The 19,303-nt window shown below is 35.1% G+C and overlaps 1 protein-coding gene across 1 annotated transcript in view; it reads left to right on the plus strand.

The window, feature by feature from the left end:
- The first annotated feature begins 265 nt into the window (after positions 1-265).
- Positions 266-19,303, plus strand: part of FOLH1 (folate hydrolase 1) — a 50,580-nt gene continuing 31,542 nt past the window's right edge. Inside the window, exons 1-4 of the mRNA XM_054576413.1 lie at positions 266-490; positions 2,714-2,822; positions 10,020-10,206; positions 15,520-15,621. Of these exons, the coding sequence (XP_054432388.1) occupies positions 376-490; positions 2,714-2,822; positions 10,020-10,206; positions 15,520-15,621 (513 nt within the window). The 5' untranslated portion in view covers positions 266-375. The remainder of the gene's footprint in view (positions 491-2,713; positions 2,823-10,019; positions 10,207-15,519; positions 15,622-19,303) is intronic.

The following is a 19,303-nucleotide window of genomic DNA, read 5'->3' on the forward strand; positions in this document are numbered from 1 at the left end:
TTGCAAATCAAATCAAACTTTGGTCTGGGAGTCAAGAAAGGAAACTAGCTTCTTCCTCCTTCCCTTCCTTCCTTTTTTCCCCTTTAACGTTTAAATAAACAAGAACTAGAGCTTTTCAAGATAAACTTTTTTAAGGCGTTTCTCCGAGGGGGCAAGGTTTTCTTTCTCTGTCGACTGCTATTGCCTCCCTCTCGCTGGGATTGGTGGAGAGTAAGCTAGAAATAACTTTAGGGCGGAGAAGCTAGACCCGGGGCTGTGAGTGGACTCCAGAGCGCAGAGCAGTAAACGATCCTCGCGGTCCTGCTGCAGGGAGCCCTTGGGCCTCAGTGGGGCCCCTTCAGAGGCCAGGGTCCCAGAAGGCCCCCGCCCCGCGAGATGTGGAATCCCCTTCACGAAACCGACTTGACTTTTGTCGCTTGGCGCCGCCCGCGCTGGCTGTGCGCTGGGGCCCTGCTGACCGCTGGACTCTTCATCTTCGGCTTCCTCCTCGGTAGGGGCGCGCTCGCCAAGCACACCCGGGAGCCTGCCAGGCAGTTCCTCATTTTTCTGGAATCGCCGGCCGACTGCTATGGGGGGTCCCGGGGACTGGTTTGGTTTCGCGGGAGGTGGGGATGAGCACCCGCGAACGAGGTGGGGTTGCTGGGAGCGGTGCACAGTTGGATTCTGGACAAGCTGCTGTAGGACAGTTATCCTGACTAAAGAGTAGAAGGGAGAGACCCTGAAACCTGACTTCGACCTGCTCGAGCCCTGGGAAACTGGTACTTTTTAGGGCGAACGGCAGGTCTCTAGGGCAACTGAACCCAGTCACCTAGGCTGGTTTGCATGAAATGACTCACCTGTTTGGATTCTGCATCTACTCATGCCCGGAGCTGCTGCTTATATGCAGTAGGTAGATATCAGGACACTACTTCAAGAGAGTCCTTTTCTCCTTCCTTCCTCCTTGGGAGGAAATAATAGAAAAACATTTGGGAAGTCGCTGACATTATTGTCGGCTCTCCGAAGAGATCGTTATCTAGAGTTATTTTGTGGTGGTGTCCCACATACCGATTTGCAGAGGTAACCCAACTCATTAAGAAAACCAGAGACAGCACAGACAAGCTCAGACTCTTAAATTTTAATTTTGAATCTGCCACTCCTTCGTGGCCTTGAACAAGTTACCCAGCCTGTTTTAGCCTCAGTTTCCCAATTTATATGATGACGATAATATCTGCAATTAAGTGGGAATAGTAAATAAAACAGCAAAAGTTCCCAGCGCACTATTGGGTATTGGCGCTTTTCTTTATTCCTTCTCGATAAGGAGGTGCTTCGCGTTGGATATTAATGTGCAGGACTAACCTAAGGTATTGCCTGGTAGTTCGTCTGTTCTCTGAACTCTGAATTTCTTTGCCTGGATTTAGACCAGGGCACAGACCTTAGGGCCATTAAAAGAACTTCTGAGCCACACTCTGCTCCTACTAACATGTGAATATTATTAGTAACTGCCTGGGGTGGTTGTAGGTCTTAAATGAGATAGGTGCTCAATAAGGACACACTTCAAATTAAATTTCTACTTTCAACTGTAAAAAATGGCAAGGCTGGCATGGGAATTAAAACCTGCATCTTTTCAGGACATTTTATTCCTAATTTAGGCCCCAGCCACATCGTGGTAGTCACTGTTCAGTGGCTGACACAGGACAGGTTCTTTATTGTTTATTCTTCCCTAGAATTGTCTGCTCTCTCCTCCCCAACAACCTCCCTCCTCTTCATTCTGTTCATTATCCAAATCTCCATTCAAGCATTTAATCCTCAGTGTGTCCTTCCCAGGTCCCACAGACTAATCCCTTGTTTTGTGTACAGGTGGAACTGTATTTCCATTTGCTGCCAACCATTTATTTCAGTATGCCTCTCTGTATGTGCATGTGTGATTAATAACTGGAAAGTTCTATGAAAGCTAGCTAGCTGCTGATTTTGCTAACCATTTTATGCCTGGACTGTATCATTTCTCTAAATAAATCCTGTAAGGATGACCCTTCCCCTTAGTTTAAAAGTCAACTACAGGGGCTTACTTCTGTGTTGTCTCGCTACTCATGGCCTCTGGCCTGTGTGCACTAGGTGTCTAGCAGCGATGTTGGGTAAATTATAGTTTCACTGTAGCTTTCTGAAGTTGAATTCATCAAGCCCACTTCAAGGGGAAACATAAACTCTCAGCATATTTTCTTTTAGTTTCAGAGCCAGAACAAATTATCAGTCTGAGCTTTCTTCAATCCTTTGAAATAACTTATGTATTTGAAATATATTCATAATTAATTCATTATAAACATTGACTAAATGCTTATTCTGGATCAGCAAAGAACAGTCACTGTGATAAAAGCTTTAAGGGGAAAAAAGTGGATCTCATTTTTACCTTAATTTTCAAGAGATCTTGTTCATCCCCATTAATTGAAACATTAGTTTTAGTGCAGATTTCCTCACAAAACATTTCAGAGTAACAGCAATGTTATCAGTGAAATCGGATAAAATATATGTTTCAATTGATTTGTAATTTAAAAGTCTGCGTGTGTGATTTTTTTTCCTAGTGGTAGTAGGCAAGAGAAAGTAAATTTTAGAAAATTTCAGTGAATGCTAGAGGTCACTAGTAATTTGTATTTTATGTATGATAGATATAGCAATAAGAATAATTAGGGACTGTCTTGAGAGCTCACTTCTCACTCCTATATTTGTATGTATTCTACAGGATGGTTTATGAAATCCTCCAATGAAGCTACTAACATTATTCCACAGCATAACATGAAGAAGGCATTTTTGGATGAATTGAAAGCTGAGAACATCAAAAAGTTCTTATAGTAAGCATATAGTTGAAAGTTCATATGGACAATCTGTTGGAAAATTTTATTTTGTTTCAAAGTTTTGATCCAATATTTTATATATAGGAACTGTTTTTTTTTTTTAAGTTTTATTTGTTGAAGATCTTGTATCATATTTTATCCAGACAGGATTTGATATTTCATCTGAAATTTACCAATAAGGATGTTTTAAAACAGGAGTCAGCAAACTCTCTGTAAAGGGCCTGCTTTTGTAGGCTAGTTGATCTTGGTCACAACTGCTCAGCTCTGATATTGTAGCACAAAAGAAGCCATAGAAAATGCATAAAGGAATAAGTGTGGTAGTTCTGATAAAACTTTATTTATGGGCATTAAAATTTGAATTTTATATAATTATGTCACAAAATATTGATAACCATTCTTAGCTGTAGGCTATACAAAACCAAGAAATGTGCTGGATTTGGTCAGTGGAATTTACTTTCCTGTCTCCTGTTTTAGAGGAACATAGTATATTTTGGTCAAAAGAATAAACTTGGACTTTGGAGTCTGTCATACTTGAGTTTAAATTTCATCTTTATCCATTGATAGCAAAGTAACTTTGAGTGAATACTTAACCTTCCTGAACCCTCCTTTCTACATCTGTAAAATAAGGACAATAATACCACTGTGATGAGGATGAGAATATAGTTTACAATCTACCTTCCTATTTCCTAAAATAGCAATCTCTAGCATAGAGCCAAAAGGTAAATGAGTAAATTTAAAAACTATTTGCAAAGCAACTAAAAAAAAAGAGACCCTTGTACACAATGATTATATATAATCTTTTAGAATATTTAGCTTTTCAAAGCATAAAGTCCCTTCTTTTAAAAAACAAATTTGTTTAGTGTGTGTGTGCAAAAATACATAGTGATTGAAAGATTCTTTAGTGAATATAAGTTATAATTTTACAAAAAAGTTTATGTATACATATAAGCATAGATGTGTACATATATAATCATATAAACACATATGTCTATGTTAACTTTGATAGAATTAAAACTAATGAACAAAAACTTTCTGGGGTACCTCCCAGGTCTTTGGAAGAGCCCTTTTAACTGAGAGACCCTGAAGATTAAACTTTGGAAACCCCTCCCCTGCCACTTGCTGTTTCACTATCATTAGGTATAACAGATAATAATGATAATGGAGGTCTGGCAAAACTTAATATCTGTTCTTAAGTTGCTATTCCTGCTTATTTCTTCTTTTCCTAACCTGTGGCATGGACTGACCAGCAAAAAAAAAAAAAAAGGAATGCCTTTTGTTTATTTCTTTTTGGACCCTTGAGCAAGATTGAAGCAACCAGCTTCTTGCTTATTCTCCGTGGCCCTGATCAAGCTGCTCTAACTGTTCAGAATTCAAGGATGTTTATCATGAACACACAAAACAAAGGGGTTAAAAGAACCCCTGCTCCTCCCTGCAAAAACTGCAAAATCTCCAAAAGTCTTCTGAACTCTCCAGATTTCTAATTTGCCAATACAAGTTGTTAGATACTTTGAATACTTTATAGTTACTATTTTTTTAAAAATTGATAATCTTGAAGCATCCATAAGTTACTTGTGATATACTTCTCAGTTGATTAAAACAATAAAAAAGTCAAAACTGCTGTTTAACATCAGTTATCTAATTGAACCTCAAGTCTTTGAGAACTAATGAGGTGCCTATAGTTTCTCCATGTATATATGAGAAATTTAAAATATGGCCAGGTTTATATAAACTATTGGAAAGACCTGTAATACACCACTTAATCTGATTTTATGCCAATTAATTTATCATGAGAAGTAGTCTTTTTTTTCTACTTATCTTTTTCTAGGATCAGCTTTGCTCCAACGGAGTGGGTTCAAACCTGATCATAGTACATGGTTGAATCCTAGTTGGTAATGACAAGACTGTTGCAACAAATTTCACTCATTATAGCAAAGTGGGCTAAAGTCCCCCCCCCCCCCCGTCTCTCTAATGTGAGCATGCTCAAGACTCCACATAACACCTCTTCTCACTTGTAGGGACAGAGTTATATAGGTGACTTTAGGAAATACACATTATTTAATCCACTTCAGCTATGTCACAGTTTGTGATCTCTGTATTGTAATATAGAAGGAAATAGCAGCATGTTAGCTGTTTGGTTGCAGGTAGGTCTGCACTGATGAAGGAATAGATAGACTTCTCAGCTGTTTCTTAAATTGTGTTCTTTTCCCAGAATAAATAGAAGGAAGGAAAGAATAAAGATTAGAGCAAAAAATAAATGTCATAAAGACTAAAAAACAACACAAAAGATCAATGAAATCAGGAGCTGGTCCTTTGAAAAGATGAACAAGTGTGACAAACCTTTAACCACACTCATGAAGAAAAAAAGAGGACCCAAATAAATAAAATCAGAAACAACAGAAAAATAATAACTTGACACCACACTAATACAAAGGATTATAAGAAAATACTATGAACAACTATATGCCAACAAATTTAAAAGCCTGGGCAAAATGGATAAATTCCTAGAAACATACAATTTCTTAAACTTAATTAAGGAGGAATCAGAAAACCTGATTAGCCCAATTGCAACTAATGAAATCAAAGAAGTAGTAAAAAAAAAAAAAAATCAAACAAACAAATGAAAAAACACCTCCGAACAAATAAAAGTCCTGGATCAGATGGCTTTGCAGGAAAATTTTACCAAACATTCAAAGAAGAACTAATACCTACCCTCAAACTATTCCAAAAAATTCAAGAGGAGGAAGACTTCCAAGCCCTTTTTTATGAGGCCAATATTATCCTAATTCCAAATTTAGATAAAGACACTTTAAAGAAAGAAAATCATAGTTTGATATTCCTGATGAACATAGATGCTGAAATCTTCAAAAACAATTAGCAAACTGAATCTAGCAATACTTTAAATAAAAAGATCATACACCATGATCAAGAATAAACTGGGGATGCAAAGTTGGTACAGTATTTGCAAATCAATAAACGTGATAGATCACAGAAACAAAATGAAGGATAAAAATCACATGACCATATCAGTAGTCACAGAAAAAGCATTTGATAACATGAGGCACCCATTTATGATAAAAACATTAAGCAAAGTGGGAATAGAGGGATCATATCTCAAAGTAAAAAAGGCCACATATGACAAACCCACAGCCGACAATATACTCAGTGGGCAAAAGCTAAAAAGTATTTTTTAAGATAAGGAACAATAGAGGGATATCCACTTTCACCACTGTTATTCAACATTGTACTGGAAGTACTAGCCACAGCAATCACACAAAGAGAATGAAAGGCATCCAAATTGGAATGAAGAAGTAAAGCTGTTATTCACAAAAGACATGATTTTTATATAGAAAACCCTAAAGATTCCACCAAAAACTACCAGATCTAATAAATAAATTTAAAAAGTAGCAGGATACAAAAGTAATATTTGGAAATCAGTGACATTTTTATACACCAATAATGAACTATCTGAAAGAGAAATTAATAAAACAATCCCATTTACTATTTTAACAACCAAAAAAATAAGGTTCTTAGAAATAAATTTAACTAAGGACATAAACGATCTATTCTTGAAAAAATATAAGATACTGAAGAAGAAAATTGAAGAAAATATAAATAAATAGAACATATACTGTGTTCATGGATAGGAAAAATTAACATTAAAATGTCCATACTACCCAAAGCAATTTATGGATTCAAAGCAATTCCTATTAAAATACCAATGGCATATATCACAGATCTAGAACAAATATTATGAAAATGTATATGGACCCACAAAAGACCCCAAATAGCCTCAGCAATCTTGAGAAAGAAAACCAAAGTGGGAGGTATTACACTTCTTTTTTATCAAACTATATTACAAGGCTGTAGTAATCAAAAAATCATGATACTGGCACAAGAACAGGCATGTAGATCAATGGAGCAGAATAGAGAGCCCAGAAATAAACCCATACCTTCATGGTCAATTAATATTTGACAAAGGAGGCAGGAAATACAATAAGGTAAAGACAATCTCTTCAATAAACAATTTTAGGATAATTGGAGAGATATGTGGAAAAAGAAAAGGAACTAGACCACCAACTTACACCATACACAAGAATAAATTCAAAATGTAAGTTACCAAACCATAAAAATCCTGGAAGAAACCATAGGCAGTACAATTTCAGACATTCCAGTAGAAATATTTTTGCAGATATATCTCTTTGGGCAAGGAAAACAAAGGAAAAAATTAACCAATGGGCCTACATCAGACTGGAAAACTTGCGCAGCAAAAGAAACCATCAACAAAATGGAAAGGCAACACACAATGGGAGAACATATTTGCCAATGATGCATCTGATAAGGGGTTAATTTCCAAAATTCATAATGAACTTGTATGTCTCAACACCAAGAAGACAACCCAATTAAAAAATTGGCAAAGGACAATTTGGCAAAATGGCTGAATTGACACTTTTCCGAAAAGGACATAGAAATGGCTAATAGATATATGTAAATGTTCAATATCACTAATCATCAGAGAGACGCATATTAAAATTATAATGAGATACCATCTCATGCCTGTCAGAATGGCTATTGTCAATAAATCAACAAACAGCAATAGGATATGGAGAAAGGGGAACCTTCCTGCATTGTTGCTGTGAATGTAAACTGATGCAGCTGCTATGGAAAGCAGTACGGAGTGTCCTCAAAAAATTTAGTAAGAGGGCAAGAGGGTACGGAGTGGTTGGTGAGAGTAAAGGGAGGATAAATGGTGATGGAAGAAGACTTGACTCGGGGTGAGAAACACACAATACAATACAGAGATGATGTATTATAGAATCATAGACCTGAAACCTATATAATTTTACTAACCAATGTCACCCCAATAAATTCAATAAACAAAAATGGAAATTCCTTTTAACTCATTGTTCCCTCTTCTGGGAATATATCTGAAGAAACCTGAAGTACTAATTTGAAAGAATATATGCACCCCTATGTTCATTGCAGCATTATTTACAATAGCCAACATCTGGAAACTGTCCAAGTGCCCACCATTAGATAAGTGAATAAAAAAGCTGTGGTACATGTGCACAGTGGAATATTATACCTTTTGTGGCAGCATGAATGAGCTTGGAGATTATTATGCTCAGTAAAATAAGCCAGTCAGAAAAAGACAAATACCATATGATCTCACTTATACATGGAATCTAATAAACAAAATAAATGAAGAAACAAAATTGAAATTCAGATATAGATACAATTAAGAGACAGCTGTCAGGGAAGAAAGGTTGAGGGACTGGATGAAAGAAGGTGAAGGAATTAAGCAAAAAAGGCATATTATGTGTAACAGACACAGACAAGAGTGTGGTGATAGCCAGATGGAAAGATGGAGATGGGAGATAAGTAGAAGTGGGCAGAAGGGAAGGGAAATGGACGGAAAGCGGCTGCTTGGGACAATGGCTGCACAATGCAGTGTGCAGATGATGTTTTGTTGAGTTGTACACTTGAAACCTGTGTGGTTTTGTGAACCAATGTTACCCCAATGAAGTCAATAAAAACTATGTTCTTTTGTTACTATATTTTGAAAATGTACATTAGAAATCCTATGTAAGGTAATTAAAATTTACTGAATGAGGATTTTAATGCTATTTTTATAAATACAACTTAAATTACTTTGCATAATTATAAAAAGTAATCACAGGAGCCTTGGCCAGTGTGGCTCAGTTGGTTGGAGCATTGTCTCATAGACCAAAAGGTCGTGGGTTCAATTTTCAGTCAGGGCACGTGCTTAGGCTGCGGGTTCAGTCCCCAATGAGGTAACATGCAAGAGGAAACCGATCATTATTTCTCTCCCTCTCTCTCTCTTTCCCTCCTCCTCCCTCTAAAATCAATGAGCATGACCTCAGGTGGGGATAAAAAAAAAAATTAATCATGGGAATTTTTAAAATTGAGAGTTATTTTTCTTGGCAATTGATTTTTTAAATAAAAAGTTTAGATACACAGTAGAATTAAACATTTGAAATTGGAATCATCATAGCCATGTTTCCTATTTTTCTTAAATTGCCATAAGGATAGAAGTGTGTTGATTTTACTAAAACCTTCATATTTAGAGCCCAAAATTCACGAGGTTAAGAAGCACATGAGCTAGAAATAAATGAATGTCTTTACATGATATATGATGCTTTAACATGTAAAATTTTCTGTTTTTCTTTAAAAAGTTTAAGTTGAAAACACTAATGAGCTGAATGCTCAGGAAATAATAAATTTCTAGGAGGAAAAAATTAAAACCAACAAAAGCACCAGTATCTAGACACGTTAAATGAGAAATTGGTCTACTTATGAAAATATATCTAATAGACCAAATTTTGGCCAAATAATTTAGTTAAAGATATTCCTGGTCAGCCCTGGATGGTAGCTCAGCTGGTTTCAGTGTCACCCCCATACACCAAGGTTGTGGTTTCGATTCCCAGTCAGGGCACACACAAAAATCAACCAGTGAATGTACAAATAAGTGGAATAACAAATATATCTCTCTCCCCACCCCCACCCGCTCCTTCTCGCTCCCCCTTCCTCCCTCTCTAAAAAAGTTAATAAATAAAAAAATATGTAAAAAGATATTCCTGGGCATACATTCTCATCTTTGATTTTTAAGTGTATGTATTACTATGCAAGATGGATAGGGTACACAAGGTTTAGTTTAAGCTTGTGTAAGTATGTTCAGATTATTCCGTAATGAAGACACTTTGATTTATAAGTGGTAGCTAATCAAAAGATTTCTCATTTGACTATAACTTTCAATATTTAGAAATAAATGTAATTATCAGTAACTCTAGACATATCACAGTTTGGTATTTTGGATGAAAATATTTTTATCTTTCAAATTATTTTGCACAGTGAAATAAAGGCAGGCAATTCCATGAAAACTAAGAGTCATGTCTCAAGAAAAGAATATAACATTTCCCTTACCTACTATTCAGGGGTATGTCCACAGGTTTGTATATAACAATTCTCTACATTGATCAGTTTCTCCAGTTTTTCCCTTGAATGAGTACAAATTAGAGCATGAAAACTTAAAAATATCCTTTGAAAATCTATTTGATGCAATAATACTGCCATTTTCCTTTTAAATATCTCACATTTCAAAGTATTTTATGTAAATCTGTCTTGATTAGTTGTTGATTTGAGATTTCTAACCACTTTCACTTTTTTGTTCACCAGTAACTTTACACGGATTCCACATTTAGCAGGAACAGAACAAAATTTGCAGCTTGCAAAGCAAATTCAGTCCCAGTGGAAAGATTTTGGCCTGGATTCTGTTGAGTTAGCCCATTATGATGTCCTGCTGTCTTATCCAAATGAGAGTCATCCCAACTACATCTCAATAATTGATGAAAATGGAAATGAGGTAAAAGATTAAAAAAGAACTCTCCCATCTAGTCTTTCAAAATACTTCCTATGAAAGAATCACTTATAATTTATTAATGGAAATCAGTATTCATATTGATTGATACAAATTATTGATTTCTCTCCAATTATTGATAGAAGTCGATATTATTGAAACTGATGAATGAGGCCTTTAATATCTTATTACCAGCATCAACTTTCTTATGATGTTTGAATTTAATGTGATATTGGAAACATTCTGAGAAACTAATACTTGATAACAGTTGCTATTTTTTATTTTTTTTAGTATACCCTAGTATAGAATATGAGATACCAGTAAACTTCCAAGCACCTAAAATAGATACATTTTTGATAGGTTCAGACTATAAAAGATACTGCAGGGTTTTGGGGTTGCTAGAGAATTGAGAGACACAGTGTGCAACTTTAGTCAGCAAGTTTTTATTAGTTTTCAATGATTATGTTTCATATGGTCACCTGTTTAACTCTACCCAGAACTCAGTTATGGGCATTTGGAAGGAAAGAGTGTTTGAGGAGAAAGACTACATATGGAATGATATTTAGTCTAAAGTTTTTTTAAAGCATGTAAATTGATATAAAGCAGCAATTGATTATGTAAAGCATAATCAATAAAATATTTCCCCCTCTGCTCCCCTCTGCCCAGTACCCCCATTCCCTCCAGCATTCCTCCCCCGCTTAGTTCATGTCCATGGGTCATGCATATAAGTTCATTGGCTTCTCTACTTCCTATACTATTCTTAACATCCCCCTGTCTATTTTGTACCTACCAGTTATGCTTCTTAACCCCCCATTCCTTCTTCCCCTTCCCCATTGATAACCCTCCAAATGATCTCCATGTCTGTGATGCTGTTCCTGTTTTGGTTATTTGCTTAGTTTGTTTTTTTAGATTCTGTTGTTGATAGTTGTGAATTTCTTGCCATTTTAATGTTCATATTTTTTATCTTCTTCTTTTTCTTATGTAAGTCCCTTTAACATTTCATGTAATAATGGCTTGGTGATGATGAACTCCTTGAGCTTTACATTCTCTGGGAAGCACTTTATCTGCCTTTCCATTCTAAATGACAGTTTTACTGGATGGAGTGATCTTGGCTGTAGGTCCCTGCTTTTCATCACTTTGAATACTTCCTGCCAGTCTCTTCTTGCCTGCAAGGTTTCTTTTGAGAAATAAGCTGATAGTCTTATGAGAAGTCCTTTGTAGGTAACTCTGCTTTTCTCTTGCTGCTTATAAGATTCTATCTTTATCTTTAACCTTTGACATTTTAATTATGATGCGTCTTGGTGTGGTCCTCTTTGGATCCAACTTGTTTGGGACTCTCTGTGCTTCCCGTACTTGTATGTCTATTTCCTTCACCAAATTAAGGAAGTTTTCCTTAAATGTTTTTTCAAATAAGTTTTCAATTTCTTGCTCCTCCTCTTACCCTCCCAGGATCCCTGTGATTCAGATGTTGGCATGTTTGGAGATGTCCTGGAAGCTCCTTATGCTATCCTTGTTTTGTTTTAATTCTTTTTTCTTGCTGTTTTCATAGAATGCTTATTTCTTCTTTATGTTTCAAATCATTGATTTGAATCCCAGCTTCATTCCCTCCAGTGTTGGTTCCCTGTAGATTTCTCTTTATTTCACTTAGTATAACCTTTGTTTCTTCCTGGGTCTTTTTTATTTTATTGCCATACTTAATGAGTTCTTTGAGCATCCTTATCCCTAGTGTTTTGAACTCTGCATCTGATAGGTTGGCTATCTCTGTTTCATTTAGTTCTTTTTCTGGGGCTTTGTTCTGTTATTTCATTTGGGCCATATGTCTTTGTCTACTCATTTGGCAGCCTGCATGTATTTGTTTTTGTGTATTAGGTAGAGTTTCTCTGACAACTGTCTTAGTAGCATAGCCTATTATAGAAAAGGCACCTGTAAAATGCGTGGGGCAGAGCCTTAGGTAATTGCTAGGGCAGGGAAACCCACTTCACCTCTTTGTGGCTCTGTGTTGGGGGAGGTCTCGGAGAGGAGACAATGCCACTGCCTGGCTTCTGGAGGTCTTCCTGGTACTCGCCCTGTGTGAGTGGCACCCCTCCAGCTGTTGTCTTGGTGATGAATCCCAGAGGAGGGGTGTCTGCATATGTTTTTAGTCCATGTGTGTTCTTTAAACAGAGTCTCCTGAAAACTCAGCAGTTTCTTCTGTTACCCTAACACCCACCGATTTTTACAGCCGGAAGTTATGGGTATTTATCTTCCTGGCACTGGAACCCTGGGCTGTGTGGTCTCGCCTGGGGCTGAGATCGCTCACTCCCAAGCTATCTCTGCTGATTTTTATCCACTACACATAAATGTGAAACTGCCCATTTTACCGCAGCCACCTTTCTGTGCCACACCATGCCTCTGCACCTCTCCACCCATCCCCGCCTCTCCTACCCATGTGGAGGAATGTGGCTTCTTTAAATCCTTGGCTGTCAGACTTCCATACAGCTCACATGGTTCTGACGGTTCTAGGTGTTATTTGTTTTGAGTTCTAGTTTTAATTCTTTCCGTGGTTGCACAAGGAGGCAAAGCATGTTTACCAAACTTCCGTCTTGACCGGAAGTTCTAGTGTAAAAAATTTACAATCTAGTTTGCAAGTTAGGGCACATACTTAAGAAAGAGAAGACAATACAAGTAATTAATGTATTTCTTAATATGAAATTGTGTTCAGTATGAAAACTCAAAACTCATCTTCATTGCTAGTTAGCATATCTTATTTTAAGAGCTACCATATGTTACCACAATAGCCCCTTTCTATCTTGATAGCTTCCTCTAGTCTTTTTCTTGGCTGGGGCTTCTAAATAGTATATTGCTTCAGATATGTCCATCCTGATTTTTCAGTGATCAAGCTTGATCAATATTGATAATGTTAAAAGTATACATATGCTTAAACCTTTGTCTTGATCTATCAAATTTGGGGATTATCTATGTACAGTCAGGAAAATAGCCAACTTTCAGGCTTCTTTTCCTTCTTAAACTCCTGATTTTGCCTGTATCTTTACTTTTGTTACTCCATTTTGTTATTTTTGCCATTACAAGTATTTATGAGAGTCCTAAAGCCTGTTACATAACATAAGCATATCATGTAAAAGTTTCATTTTGGAGATTTTCCTTAGTGGTGTTAGTTGCCTAGAACTTCTTAATATTTTTAAGTTATACCATTAGTTTATTTTCATTTATACTTTAATAAAAGTTACACCTGTACATAAAGAGTCACATAGCTCTCCAAAGCTCCTTTCTTCCTGGTTTCCCCTTCCCTGAGGCAATCACTATTCAATTATGAGCTATTTATTTTTATATTTACCTCTGTTTCCTTATATACCATGCTTATCGTTTCTTGTGTTTCAGATTTAGGCATCATCTCTTAACATTCTGACAGTTCAGCTCCATTTTCATCTTTCTGTCCTATTTGTTATACAAATGCTCTCTTACTGTCTCCTCATTTTCTAGTGTAGTTTAGTTATTGTGACTGACTATTCATAGCTCAAATATGTGGTAAACTGTAAACTTTTATTCTTCTGTGCAACACAGACAAGTTCCACCTCTCACAGGCAACAGATATTAGTGTTTTGCAGATTCCAGAAATATTTTAAATATATACAGACACATTCTTTTACCTTTGTTTATGTAAAGATAACATACTATATAGATTGAACTATATATTGACTTTTTTGTCATAACAAGTAAATAGAAATTTCTAAGCCAAAGTTGTTTTAGTTGTATTCAGAATACATAATTTGAGGCTATATTTTGGAACATGAGTAATGTTTACTCATATGTATTATTCCTTTGAAAAAGTCACCCAAGGAAGTTATTTCCTTGACCTTAAAAAACTTTTGCTAGCTGTTAGAATAACTCATAAACTCACTTTAAAATCTACTTGCTCAGTAGTGCTGTAAAACTGAAGATTAGTATAAAGGCAAATCAAGTGAGACAAGCTTGATTACTCTTTTGGCTGAAAGACTTGCTGATGTAGTGACTTCATTTCTAGATGGATTTTTATGGCACTTTAGTACATTTTAAAATAATCTTTCCCAGTGATTCAGATGAGTTTGCACCCTACGTGGGTTGTAGAAAAATTACGGGAAATATAGAAATTATGAGGCTTTTTAGAGGGTAGTAGTTGATTTAGTTTCATGCTAGAATTCTGTCAGCTTCCGTTAGTACAATATAATGTTAGCCCAGATTCACTCCCCAGCTCCCATCACCCTTTGTTCTACTGCACTGGCCTAATGTGGAAAAGGAATGTGATGGCAGATACCCTTGACTTGAGGGAAATGTTCTTAATGTTCCACCAGTGCTTTTGATATTTCCTGTAACTTTAAGTAGGACTTGATTATTTTCAGTTTCCAAACTACCAAAATAAATAAAACTAATAAAATTGACAAGTCAAAAACATAAAAGGAGAAGAAGAAGCATTAGGGGAAGAAGACAAAGAGTAAAAGTCATATGATAAGAAGGTGTAAGTAATCTAAGTACTGTATATGGGTAATTACATAATTATAGAACTATGAATTCCCTGAGACAATTTGTTTCCCCTCCTCCACAAGCCATCACTTTTTTGTAGGACAGATTTATTTCTAGTTTATTCTTAATCCTAAATGTTGTTTTTTGAAGACCCAGCTTTTACGCAGAGTTCTCCTGTTAGGCTCTGTTATTTGGACGGGCTCTGAACTTGTCTTTTAACCCCTTTGCCCCTCCCATGGAGGCCCAGTCTTTGATAGATCCAGCTAAAGGAAAGACAGATTTTAGTGCTCATCTGAGAATTCCTGCTTTCATATTGTTTTGGGAGCTTCTGATTCTTTCCTAACCTTTTTTCCCTAATTCAGTGATATGCTTAAAAAAATAATATTTTATATTTGGTTTAGTGTTTTGAGTTCTTTTCAGAGTAAATGTTGTTTGTATATTTAGATTCTATCAGATATAATTCCCCCCAAAATGTAATTTTTTATTGAATTGAATATTTCATTTGTTCCTAAGTAATTATCTTTGCACTGTTTTAAATGACTATGACTATCATACAATGTTACTTTTCATTTGTAGAATAAAATTTTTCTCCTGAACCAAAAGCTGGTATTTAGAGATCCTGGCAGGGTCTATAATTTATTAATCTCACTAAAGCCTCCCAGCTTCTAGCACAGGGTTAGGTATTTGATATGTATTCTCAAAATATTGACAGATTGATTAACCCTCTACTGACAAAAAAGATAACACATGATTTTTCTTATTTGATTGTAGTATTCAAATTTTACCTGATTTACTTCTGATTATTGTATTTTGTTTCTATAGGTTTTCAACACATCATTATTTGAACCACCTCCTCCAGGATATGAAAATGTTTTAGATGTTGTGCCACCTTTTAGTGCTTTCTCTCCACAAGGAATGCCGGAGGTAAAAATCCAGTGCAATAAAGTAAAAAATAACAGTCGGAATCCCCTCATTCATCCAAACAATATTAAGCCTCATACATCTAGGCAATAATTAAGGAAATAGTAAAAAGTGTTTTGATACAAGTCAAATCCACCCTTTTTCATATTTAAAGAACTAGAATTTCTTAGTAAGAAAATATATTTATTTATAGTTTAAAATAAAATTTACTGTAATGGAATACATAAATCTAAGTGTACAGTTATTGACTTTTGACAGATGCATATGCAAACCCCATCAACATATAGACTATTAACCCTACTTCCAAAAGTACCTTTCTGCCTCTTCTCAATCAGTTCACACATCCCAAGACAACCATTCTTCTGGGGGTTTTTTTTGCTGCCATTGATTAGTTTTGCCTATTCTAGAAATTCATATAATGGAATTTTATAGCATGCAATCATTTGTGTCTAGTTTCTTTTACTAAGCATAGTCTGTGAGGTTCATGTTTTAGCATTTATCGGCAGTTTGTTCATTCTTATTTTGTCAAGTAATTTCCATTGTGTGAAAATACTACATCTTATTTTGTATAGCACTGATTAATTTTCAAAGATTTCAAATAATAGTATTGTTGCCATTTCCAAATGAAGAGAATGAATGTTTATTCTAGAAAGTTTTATGTGATTTGCTTAGTAAAGCAGTGTGCATAACAATCATCTGACAATTTCCAATCAGTCCCCAGATTCTTGCACAATATTTTGCTTTAAATTTGAAAGAGTTGAATATAATTTATTAGTATCTTTTTACAACTCCTACTATAATATTTAACTAGAAGTAAAATCAATTTTGGACATATTAAGTTTGAGGTACTTAGTATATATTCACCAGAAGTTGCTAATTGATAGTTGGGTATATTCAAATATCACTCAATAGAGAAGGGCTTGGTCTAGTATTGGAAACATCCTGGATAAAAAAAAAAACATTGCACTTAGAATGAAATTGATATCAGGATTTATAAGGATGATTTAATGCCATATTTTTTAGTAAGGTAAAACACATTTTATTATTTTCAAGTGTGATTGATTAACTTATTTATAATTTTAAAATGTCACATAGAAGAATATTTTTATGAGTTATGTAAAATTTACTTCAAAGAATAATTAACATTATACTTGATTACAATATATTAGAAAAATTCTCCCTAAAATTAATACATAAATAGAATGTTTGCAATTATTTAATAATTTTATAATTGACATAACAGATATAACAATCAGAAATATTGTTTCTTAAATATTTTAGTTATTCATCTCATATTTTAAATATTCCTCTTTTTTTTACCTATTTGTTCATTACTTATGTTGCCCTTTATTAAAAATAAATATTTAATTTTGATATTGCCTGTTATCTTTATGTTTACATACTTTAGATCTTCTTTATTAATTCCTTCCTTCAGTATTTATAGTGATATGTCTGTGTCAGTAGAATACAAAAAGAGCACTAATTCATCTTTATTATAAAAATACCATTAATATTACCAGATTGAAGTTAAATATATATGTGTCTGTGTATACACACAAATAGTACATAATAGCAGAGAATATAACAAATTTAATTTAAAATAGACATTAAAAATAAAATAATATCATAAAATATAAAATACACTTTAAAAATCTTAAAGTTAAATGAATGTGAACTAGTGAAGAATGCTGTAATTTACTGAGCAGTGAAAATATTATGTATAAAGAACAGATTATGTTTCTGGATGAGAAGACAGAATGCTATAAGGAGAAAATTATACCCACCTTCTTTTTGGAGTAAAAACTCCAAATAATATTCCCCAAATAATTTGGAACTTTGACAGAATTATTCTATTCTACTTATGATTCACATCTTTCAAGTGGACTTAAACTATTCCAGCTTAATCGGAAGATAAGAGCCTGTGATTCTGCATGGGACTGCTGTCTATGTTCAAATATTAGATGAGTTTGCTGGCTGGTGTGCTTCACTCAATCACCTGTAACCCAGCCAGTGAAGTGTTAATTCTTAAAAAATTATTTATGTTCGTATGTAAGTAATTTTTCACTGTAAGTAATTTTTCAATCTTCATCTGAATCCTCTGGAGTGTGAAATACTGGGTTTTGCTTTAGTTTATTTGAAAATAACAGTTTGACAATGTCTGTAAAATATAGTCTAATCTGGGGACCTCAAACTTCAGCATGTATCAAAATGATACAGATGGTTTATAAAACTCAGATTCTAGTCCCTGCCCCCTGAGCTTCAGAAGGTCATAGGTGGAGGATGAGAGCTTTTTTCCAACAAGGTCTCAGGAGATGTTGATTCTGAGGGTTCAAGAACCATGCTTTAAAAACCACTGGTCTTTACTCTCATTCTGTCTCTATTCACAAGAGCAGGAAGATGGAAGCTTGCAAGAAGTGGAAAATTCTAGGCTAACAGTGCAAGATTGTATCTATTCCCAGTCAGAGAACAATGGACAGTGTAAATTTTACAATGTCATTGTCTGAAAACAAAGCTTCTTTATAATTCACAGTAACAACTTGCATACCCGTCACACTTGTTTTCATTTTCAAAATTTACTCTCATTTTAAAACTAATATCTTCTTCAGTCCCTTCTCTATTATAATTTTTTTTGTGTGAGAATTGCAGATTTATCAAAACATAGGCAACATTTACAGACATTTAAAGAAATAGTCTCTCTGAAGTCAATGATATTAAATAAGGATAAATTTCAAGTAGGACAATTACACTAAAACAAAATTCATTAAAATCAAATTGGGTAATTACTCTGTATTCACAGTTAGAACCCCAAAAGGGGTTAACAATTATAAATAAGACAGCCCTCAGCGAGTAACTCTTTTGGTTAGAGCATCGTCCAGATTCACCAAGGTTTCTGGTTTGATCCCTGGTCAGGGCACATGCAAGAATCAGTCAATGACCAGTGAATGCCTAAATAAGTGGAACAACAAATCTCTCTCTTCCTTTCTCTCTCTTTCTCTTTCCCAAATCAATAAATTTAAAAAATGATAAAAGGCATACAGTACTATCACTAATAGTGCATTAACATTGCATCGGTCTTAGGAAGAACTAAAACAGCTAGAAGTAATGCTTTCACTGAAGCAAAGATTTAGATGTCACCTCAATAGACTTTCCTCTCATTTAAAATTGTCCCACCAAGTACCAGTTCACTGTTTGCCTACTCTATTTAAACTTTCCTCCAACACTTATCATCTTTCTTAATATAGTGTGTAATTTACTTAGCTATTAAATTTATTGCGTATTATTTTATCCCTGCTTTCCCATGAATGCAAGTTCCTTCGAGGACAAGGTTTTGGCATATCCCTAATTCCTAGAACAACTGCTGGGCATGTAATAAAATTACATATCTTTAATAAATTTGTCAAATCTTAGAATCAGTTTGGAAACAGTTTTATTTTGGTATCTGTTATAACTCTGTTGCGCACCTGCTATGAGAAATATTGTCAAAGAGGAAAACAATAACCAAAATAAAACTACGGGATGTTAGAAATCACCCAGGATAGGGGCTTAAAGCTAGGAGGTGTGAAGACTTTCCAAAGGCAGGCACGGTCCCATTTAAAGAGATGCGTTGGCATCATCAGTTTCTCAGTGTACCCTCTAATGGAATGGAGAGCTAGCCTGTGGTAAGGTCCTGCTGGTACTCTGTCTC

This window comes from Pteronotus mesoamericanus, unplaced genomic scaffold (assembly GCF_021234165.1).
Source record: "Pteronotus mesoamericanus isolate MK-2021 breed Mesoamerican mustached bat unplaced genomic scaffold, CSHL_Meso_final contig_33, whole genome shotgun sequence".
Classification (NCBI taxonomy): domain Eukaryota; kingdom Metazoa; phylum Chordata; class Mammalia; order Chiroptera; family Mormoopidae; genus Pteronotus; species Pteronotus mesoamericanus.